We start from the raw sequence: 10407 nt of genomic DNA, 5'->3' as shown, positions 1-10407 counted from the left end.
GCGGGAATGCTGACATGGACATTGCTAGTTGGCTCTACGAAAACCAGCTAAGGAGACACCATGGCGAACAAGTTACTGCTTGGGGACTCGCACTAAACCATCTTGATAGACTCATCTCTTAACCCTTGTGGTGTAAAGAGACCCCAACCAGCATGAAAGGCAGTTTTAACGAGCCTCGAAATCTCTCTAAGTGAATCATCAGACATGCAAGCAGTCCTAACCACCTCATCAAACAGAACTATACCCAACATCTCTCTAAATTGAGCCTTGAAGTCTCTTTAAATTGAACATGAAACCTCAGCAATGACCATAGTTTTCAAGAAAAAAGAGTACTTCAAACCTTATGCAGTTGTGGTCCAGTTGAACAAATTACGAAAGAAATTGTCAACTTTGGACAGTAATATAGGACTTGCAAAAATAAAATACATTGACCATCGATGAGTTTCTTACTTTACAAATAGATTTTTGATTCCATACATTACATGTCCCAAGTCTTTCAACTGTTTATCAGTTTAAGAACAATTTAGAGAAGCGAAACTTTATGCTATGGTGAAATCAGGAGTAACCAATTTATGTAGCTAATGTCCACCATATGATACAGGTTTGATGATGGTTGATATGATAAATGGGGTTCCATGTACATTGTATATATTTACGCATTTGGATAAAATACGTACAGATTGAACTTGATAGTGATCTAATTGGTCTCTGTGTTCGAATCTTCTTTTTCATTCCTTGCCTCTTAGGTAGAATTTTCTGGGGATACAAGAAAAGATAATTGTCAGTAAATCAATTCTCGAAGGAATAAACAAATGAATTCATCGAGGAAAATTTACTCTAAATAAAAGTTTAAAAGGAGAGAGCGACTAACATGAACATGTTAGTAGAATCATGAAGTTTGCTTTGTTCGGTCTGATTGTTTTTGTGTTTTCATGGGCTATGAATTATATGCGTGCTTCATGTATCTCAGAGCAGACCGCAACATTGCTCTTGCTTTCCTATCTGGAGTGACTCCCGATAATATCATTTCTTCATAAACAATTGGAACCTGATGCACAAAATGCATTTAACATATGCTCGATGGGCAATGATGAACAAGTTCAAGTCAGCAGTACCCGTACATAATAGCAAGTAACATGAGCAAAACTGTTAGTAACTCAGAAAATTTGTGGAATACATGCTTAACCTCCAAATGCATTTAACATATGCTCGATGGGCAATGATGAATAAGATCAAGTCAGCAGTACCCATACATAATAGCAAGTAACATGTGCAAAAATGTTAGTAACTCAGAAAATTGGTGGAATACATGCTCAACCTTCAAATGCATTTATCATTCCTATGTTAATTCTAAAGGTTTTTTTTTTTTTTTTTTCCGTATTATTTGAGATTCTAAAATACTTTTGTACAGTCAGGTTATATCAAATTGAAGGTCAACCACCATAGTTCAAAATATCATCTAAGAATCATTTTCGAGGATAATGTCATTTTAATTGTTTTGGGGGGGGGGGGGGGGGAATTATACCATATTTTCAGATGCTAATTTTCACCATGAATTAATTAGAGAGCTGCTATTGCCACCCCAACTTTACTTATTACACCCCAATTAAAAATAAAAGAAAATAAGTGAATGGTTGAGAATAAGTAAAAGTTGGGGCGCCTATAGAAGATATCTCATTTTTTTGCTAGATTTCTACTTTTTGGGTTTTGGATTTATATGAGGTTAACCGTAATTGTTTGAACAAGTGTTATAATGTTTTGTAAAGTTGAGATTACAATTTGAGCCAAACCTTTGTAATGTTTGAAAAGTGTGTTTTAATCATTAATTGGTATGTGATAAATAATTTTAGAAATTGGTGTGTAATAAGTAAAATTTCAGGTGCCAATAGCAGCTATCATTAATTACATCCAACATGAAAGGTTTTTAAGCATTGAAGATACTAGTTTTCAAGGATTTTGTAAGTGGTTATTTAGGATCATTTTTTTTACAAATGGGATCTCATTATGTATGTGGGTGTGGCCTTTTGTTTTTCCGTTCATCGTATTAATCTTTGTCTCTTTTCGTTGGTTCTTAACTTCTTATAAAAGGAAAGTATGGTATTTACAAACAAGTCCTTATGGCATTCATAAGAGGAACTTATTAAATACCAAAATGCATTGTAGTATAATCGCACCACCAAACTCGAGTTGTTCATAAGTATTTGAATCTAACGGGGAAAAAAAAAAGAAAAAAGAAAAAACTGAAAGCTTAAATTTAAGAAAAGGAAGATATAAGTACCTACCTTTTCAAACTTCTCAACACGAATTAGAGCTTTCATAAGGGTAGTATATGTCACAACATCTGGTTTCAACTCCTACATTGTATAAGAAACAACACCGAGGTTTGGTAAAATGAAACTTGATCAAGAATATTTTGTGAATCAGTCCTAGGGTAGATAAAATGGAGATATCGGAACATGAAAAAAAGCTACAAAGAGAATAGTCCAATATAATGATACAAGTCTACAACTTACATTTTCCTTCATATAATGCAATACGGCAAACGCTTCGGCATCCCTTCCATCCTCACCAAAGGCATTAATTAATGAATTGAGAACTGGAACACTAGGCATTAAACCATCAGCTCTCATGACCCTAAGCACATTTACTGCTTCCTCGGACAAACCCTGTTAAAGAATTGAAGTAAACATTATTAACCTCAAACATGTTGAACAATACATGTTTGACTATGTTCTTAGTCAAGTCATCTGATTGTGCCTCTTATGATGAGATTGCCACAAACTATTCACATTGGACTTAGGATAAAGGTTTAAAATATCATTTTGATAAAATGCTCAGGTCAAGAAAAAAAACGAGACGGGCTTTACCGAAACATTTCCGAGACGATTTGGAACATTCCCGAGACACTCAATGTTTTGGAAACTAGAAATGATTTGAGCTTCCCTCTTTGGGGATAACACCTTACCAAAAGCTCAATGAGTTCGAGTTGTTCCAATGTTAGCTGTTCTTATACAAAGGACTGTAAAATGGACAACAGAGGAAATACATCATATTGTGAGGTTGTAGCGTGTCGTATAAGAACTGAGAACATTGGAACAACTCACTCAGATCTTTTCTTTAAAGCCTATAAATCAGCCATGTTCTCTTTGTTTAGGCAATGAAAAGTGAATTTGTGTAAATTAATGTTTTTAAATTTGAAGCCATGCGGTGAGGGGCTTCAATGCCCTTACGTGCGAGGCATTATCGTTAAGGTGTACTGTATAAGCCACATGAGCATGTATTTTTACCAAACACTAAAAATTAAATAAATATTTATGAAAATAATTTTAAAAAATAACTGAAAAAACAACCAGCATATGCATGTAAGGCACACAATAACTTTTTTTTTTTTTTTTAAAGTATAATATATTGAAAAGAGGGAAAGCAAATTACAAGGAGGCTGAGAAAGCCTCACAAATAGCAACAAAGAAAAGGAAAACTACCGCATCAGCGGTTACATATAGAGTTCCATCTATAGGAGCTTCATTCCCAAAAAAGAAAGATTCATCAGCAAGCCAACAGGAATACGTGAACTTTGATCGCAAATTGTTGGATTTTCGACAAATAGTGAGTTTATTGGTCAATCTCATATTTTTTATTCTTTTAATTTCATTTTTTTTAATAATCTCATAGGTTTTATTTCACCTACAAATGAAGAATTTAAGCCAATTCACTGTGAATTGGGCATTGAAATCGAACTCATATTGCAGATATAGGGAATTTTGAACAAACAAACACTACCAAAAGCTCCAAAACAAAAATTAAAACCCATTTCAAGCAAAATGCCCAAAGAAAGACCCCATACATTCCTAATGATTTTTAGACTACAGGCACATATAATCCTAAACTACCAGAATAATGTCTTGTGAGTTCTTCACGCTTCCCTTAATTTTTATTTTTTGTTTTGTTTTGTTTCTTTCTTCCCAAATGCTCCAGTAAATTACAGATGATAACAATCTCCATTCTACAAAGAAACCTCCATTTAGCATTAAAAGTATGATTGAATATGCCACTAAAAATGAAATAGCCAAAATGCTTAAAAGAGAAAAGTTCATATCGAGGCTAAAGGCGAATCTCAAGGTTTCAGACAAGGAGATTGACCATTGAGAAAGTAATAGTAGAATATTTTTCAAGTTTGTATGCAGAGTAAGAAAGCTATACACCTCTTTTGGATGGCCTGCCATTTGAGGGTATTAGTGTAAATCAGAGAAATTGTTTGAAGAGATCTATGTAGAAAATGTAAGTTTGGGAAGGAAAAAATAAATAAGGAATGGACGGAGATAAAGATCATAAAATTTTCTAAATTAAAGTATCTTGAGTAGCAAATAAGGAAAAAAGACCCGAATCCTTGTTTCCATCCATTCCTTTTATGGCTCCCTAGACTTCCTTCACTCCATAGGTCTCTCCAACCAATTATCTTATTTACACTAACACTCTCAAATGATGGGCTAGCCAAAAGAGGTTTATATGTTTCTCGTTCTGTGAACAAACTTGCAAACGACATTCCAATTCTTTTAAAAGGGCGAGAAAAATCCAACATGACATCAATGCCTCAAGATTCTCCCCAACCCCAACCCCAACACAACCTAATGAAGCAAGAATTTTCCGCCTTAGAAAACTTACTTTTTCTCATATTGACATTCAAACCCGACACTCCTTTGAAACATTTGAGGAGGCCCCTCAACAGATCAGATTGATCTTACCGGGCTCCTAAAACCCTCGATTACTCCAAAATTTAATCTTCAATATAACATCCTACTTAAGAGTTCCAGTCACAATAATAAAAGGAAGGAGAGAGGGGATTTAAATCTGCTCGAGGTTCCCAAAAAAATCTGAACAACACCCATTAACTAAAGGAGAATAAGAAACTGTGAAAACAGACTTCTAGATCCATTTGCGATCAAAATCCTTAGTTGATTAGTGTGATGTATATGTTTTATCCCGCTATAATTCTACAGTTTTACATATCACTCTTTTTCTCGTAAATAGGTATCATAGCACTTCTATATTCATCTGAAATTTTGTGTATCCAAAGTATTGTAAAATACTTGGATGACCAATACAAATTCTACCATTCACCTCCATATCTACAATAGAATACAATCTAGGCTTCACTGCTTTTATTTCTATAAACTAATCCTATGGTAGTATGCATGCCTTATGGTTTTGTAAGATTTACATTTCCTTTTCTAGTTCAAAGCTCCCTATGTGATCTATATTATTAGTCATTGAAAATGAGTCTTCTAACTTTGTTTAAATCTGTTCTTCCCTGATCAAGATTCTTTGTCTATCATTCTTACTACATCTAAACTTTTTTTTTTGATAAGTGTAATATATTGAATGAAAGAAAACAAAGTACAAAGAGGCCGAGGAAGCCTCTAAACAAGCTACAAATCAAAAAGAAATTAAAGCATCAAAGACTACAAAAAGAGTTTCATCTAAAAACAAAGTCATCAAAAGTAATCCCCTTGAACTCAATGTTCTGCTTCGCCCAAAGTTATAACAAGCCCAAAATCTCCAAGAATATGCCGTGAGAGCTTCTCATCTTACTACATCTAAACTTAATCAATACCTCTACTTTTTTCTCTCTTATGCATTACTTCTATATTTCTTTTGTTACTTTTTAATACAGCTAGACATTTCACCAATTCACCCCACATTATTGTAGTTTATGCATCTATCATCTCCCTTTCAAGTACGACCACCTAATCTTGTGTAGCTATTAGTTTTAGTCATTCTCCTCTACCCTTAACGCAAATCTCCTTAAACCACTAATATATATAGTGCTAAAACTCTTCCTTGAGATTACTTTACAATAATATATAGCATTATTTCACTTTTTAAAGTTAATCCATGTCCACCTCTCATTTCACAGTACGTATTTGCTAATATGAGTATCACATGCCATGGCATATTCATGGATTGTAACCCTCACCCCATTTCCTTCTCCAAACCCTTGCCACCGTCTTTACCTCTATAATATGACCATATATAAGGCCCCCTGTTATAAAGATCATCACCCAATATGGAATTGTTTGTACTAAGTTTTTCTTCTTTCCCCAAAATTGTGTCTTAATACCTAATTCAGTCTTATTTGACATGCATAAGCACTAATAAGGTTAACTATCTCCTCACCTAAGAGTTTCTTAGCTGACAAAAGCCTATTACTCAATCTTGTAAATACAAAACGCTATTTTATCAAGTCATTCACTATAAATATACACACACACCACAACAATTCTTTCTTTTTTTTAATCCTCTCTACATTTTATTCCTCATAATTCAAGCCTAATGCACCAACATGAATAAATTAATATGTAATTTCCACGAAGGAAAATTCAATTGTAATCGTTTGAAGGCCTTCATCACTTGTTCTTATATCATAATTTTAATTCCCACTTATACAATGTTCATGAAACTGATAACAACATGTACATGTTCCACAATAATGTCACAAAAGGTATATTTTCAGCAAATACTATGACACTAATGATCATGGAGAATTGATGACTTATTTGCAAGTCTGGTGATCTTAATCCCAAGAAAAATTACCCTTTCCTCACATTAATTCTTAAATTTTAATCGATAAAAAAAAAGTCTTAAATTTTAAACGTATCAATTTTGGTTTCTCAAAAATTATAGAAATGCAATCACTTGGTATTGCTTCCGGAAGAATCTAACTAAAATGAATATGAAAATGATTTTAATCTTTGTATACTAGTTTTCAAGAAATAAGACAAACGGGAGGGGTATGTATGCACCGACGCATTTACTAATTGTGGAAGTCTTTTATAAACTAGTTGGGGCTTTAAACTTCAATCTTGCAAGAACCCGAACCTTGTGTCAAGGCATAAGCCTCACGTGCCTAAAAGTGGGATTTTAAAACATCGATCACATATAACGATCTAGATAACACAATTATCAATTAATATACCTACTACTTAGAAAAGAAAACGTACCTTTTGTGCGTAAGCATTGACCAAGGCATGATACATGGTAGGAGATGGCTTTAACCCCGCAGATTTCATGACCTCTAAGCACTCGACCGCATCGTTAAACCTCCCTGATTGCCCATAAACATCAATAAGTGTGGTATGTGTGATAACATTTGGTAACAACCCTTGGGTATGCATCTTAACCAACAAACTCTTAACTTCTTCCCACTTCTCTTGCTGCCCCAAAGAATTAACCATGATATTGTACGTAGTAGTGCACGGAGTGCACCCGCTCTCTTGCATTTCTACAAAAAGCTCCTCTGCCCTATCATGTCGCCCTGACTTACAATGGCAATCGATCAACGTGTTCCATGTAACATTGTCGGGCTTAATACCTTCAGATTTCATCCTTTGAAATGTAGCCATCACATGCTCAAGACAATTATACTTCCCAAATGTATCGATCATAACATTATAGAAATGCCGATCAGGGTTGACTCCACTGTTCCGCATCTCCTTCAAAACCAAAAACGATTTCTGCCAATCCCCTCGATCACGATAACTTGCCAATATCCTACTAAACACATAAGAATTTGGCTGAACATTGTTCGCCTCCATTTCTTTCAATACAATTCTTGCACTCTCCCACCTACCTGTGAAAATAACAAAGTAGTAAAGAGAACAAAAAAATAGAAATCCACCCAAAAAAAAAAAAAAGGTTTACATGGTTCAGCAGTGTGCAGGGGCAGATTTCCAGTGGCCCCACAAATTTTTAAAAAATTACATTCTCCTCTTGAGAATTCGATATATTTTGAGTTTGCCCCCACAAACTTTTGGCAATTGCCCCTACACCCCTCAAGTTTTTGGGTTCTAATAAACCCTTATATTTGGTTAATATTTGACAGTTTCCCCCACCCCCATTGATGACATTGCCCCTTGACTTAGGCCTTCTTTCATAGACCAATAAGAAATGACCAAAATGCCCTTTTTTTACAACCTCTAACAAAAAAATCCATGAATTTTCACCTCAAAACCACCCATCTTCATGCTCTTCAACCTTATTGGGCAACTGTAGTTTGCCCCCACTACAAGAAAATCCTAACTCCGGCCCTGGCCCTAGCCCTGGTAGTGTGGATGAAAACAAGAACAATCACTATTTTCTTTCCGTGATTTTACAGTCCTAGAGTTCTCTATTTATAAAACCGGGAGTTACTAAATGTATCTATCTTCATAAAATAGAAAACCCCAAAATAAAATAAAAAATCGTCGTAAAATATATTAGTCAATTTTCTTTTAGTAACCCTAACAAATAGAAACCCCGAAAATAGAATACAAGAAATTTACACAACACTACCTGCATTCGCATAAGCATCGATAAGAAGGCTGTACGTGTGCTCATCAGGCGACGCTCCACATCTCTCCATCTCTGACACAATTGATTCCGCATCTCTCAATGAACCCGTCTTCACATAACCCTTAAGAAGTGCATTGTAAGCCCGGGTCCTTGGCTTCAACCCACCTTCTTTCATCTCCTCAAAAACCGCTTCAGCTTCGGCGGTCCTACCCGAATTCCCCAATGTGGAGATGACTGCAACGAGTGTAGCAGTCTTTGGGCTCAAACCCTTTCCTTGAACCATAGCTAGAAAGAACATGGCCGAATTAGGATCCCCAGCCTTAGCAAATGCGACGATAAAATCATTCAAAAGTTGCCCGTCGAGCTCAATCTTATCAGACTTCATCTCTTGGTACAACTTGTGCAATACTGCCGAATCCACCTTGTTAGTTCTGGTAAGTGATTGAATAATGAGGCTATAGTTCACGTAATCAGATTGAAAACCATCACGACGCATCCGACCCATTAAATTGAGAGCTTTTTCTAAATCGCCATTACGGGCACAAGCACCGATTAGAGCATTATAAGTTAAAGGGGTTAGAGTTTGTCGTTGAGAAAGCAAGAATGCTTCGTAAAGCATATCGGACCGACCAAGGGCATGGATTAGAATTGAGAAGAGAAGCTCATAGGAGAAGCAGAGGTTATGTTTTTGAAGCCAAGAAACAAGAGAATAGGCAATTTCGAGGGTGGGCGAAGAAGAAGAAGAAGAAGAGGAACATAGGGATTTGAGTAGAGAGTGCCAGAGTGGGGCGGAGACGGCTCGATAGGACTCGGCGAGATGGAGTTCAGTGGGGTCGAGTGATGTGGAAGAGTTGGAATTGGTGGTGGAATTGGGGGAAGAGAGGAATTGGAGAAGTGGAGTGAAATCGTAGCGACGGTTTTGGAGAGAAGATAAGTCTTCAGATGGAGAAGAGGAAAGTGTGGAGGTGGCGGTTATTGGAGTGGTGGTGGGTGTAGAAAGTGGTTGGCGTTGAAGGTAGTGGGGGTGACGGGTAATTGGGGAGAAAATGGGAGTTGAGAAGAGGCGAGTGTGAGGTGGTGGAGGGAGAAGAATCATATTCTTCTTCTTCTACTCGAGAGAGTGAGGGTTCAGTCTTCAGTGGTGGATGTTGGAGATTTTTGTGGTGGTCCGGTCGGTTGGGGTTAGGGGTTGGGATGGAGGAAGTTATTTTATTGGATGTGGGAAATTTAGTTGTAGGGGTTGGACATAGGAGTGAGATTCATTCTTTAAAGGTTGGTTATTCATCATTGAATGGTGGACATCCATTTCTTCTAGTGTTCATTACTACTTATCTAGTTTTCCTTAATATTTTTGGGTAATTTTTTATTATAGAGAATAGGTTTTTGTCCCATCGTAAACACAATCCACGATGTGAATTGTATTGAAAAAATCCAAAGGTTGAGATTAATTCCTTTTAAAATTGATGCAACTGTGTGAAATTATCCACTATGTTAAACCCCCTTCCCCAAAAGATATTTCACGATGATAAATTGTGTTGGATATAGTCGCTCAATTTTATTTGTACCTTCACTCAGTCACTTTATAAATGCTTAAACTCGCTTACTTTGAGAATCCAATCCATATCCATTCATAGGCTTGGCTTTATTTCTCTTTTCCTCTGAAGGACTTTTCTCTTTCTTTACTCAAGAAATGGTCAATGTAATATGAGCTCCCGCTTGCTGTCGTCGAAAGAGTTTGAATCCAATCCGCTTAACTCTTCTAACAATGACTCTTTTCTTGTTCTACTTGTTGCGGCAACTACAGGACCTTTAAATTTAATCAGTTTTCCTTGCTTATAGGTTTTTGGCTGCTAGGGCTAACTGATACAAAGATATGTTTTTCTTCTTTATCAAACAACTAAAAAAATTGTTGATTTGCTCAAACTTTTCTTCCACTGCTTTGGCATTTCTTTATCAGTATTTGATGGGCTCGGATCCTTTGCATGATTTCATGTGAGGAGCCACCTTTGACAGACTTTGAATTTTGACAGATCCAGCGGGCCTTCTTGCATGGACTTGGGCTTGCTTTGATGATGGGTA

The 10407-nt window shown here is 36.1% G+C and overlaps 1 protein-coding gene across 1 annotated transcript; it reads right to left on the bottom strand.

Moving 5' to 3' along the window:
* Nucleotides 1-405: 405 nt before the first annotated feature.
* Nucleotides 406-9640, bottom strand: LOC147403860 (Pentatricopeptide repeat (PPR-like) superfamily protein). Its single transcript, XM_086439613.1, has 6 exons — nt 8329-9640; nt 6999-7627; nt 2514-2666; nt 2283-2354; nt 872-1048; nt 406-756 (listed from the first exon to the last, which is right to left on the bottom strand). The coding sequence occupies exons 1-5, from the start codon at nt 9422-9424 to the stop codon at nt 938-940; spliced, it is 2061 nt and encodes a 686-aa protein (XP_086295739.1). The 5' UTR covers nt 9425-9640; the 3' UTR covers nt 406-756; nt 872-937.
* Between the last annotated feature and the right edge of the window lie 767 nt (nt 9641-10407).

Source organism: Akebia trifoliata, chromosome 4 (genome assembly GCF_017979445.1).
Source record: "Akebia trifoliata isolate Shusen 1 chromosome 4, ASM1797944v1, whole genome shotgun sequence".
Lineage (NCBI taxonomy): Eukaryota > Viridiplantae > Streptophyta > Magnoliopsida > Ranunculales > Lardizabalaceae > Akebia > Akebia trifoliata.
The sequence above is the reverse complement of the archived record's forward strand: the minus strand, read 5'-3'. Positions and strand labels throughout refer to the sequence as shown.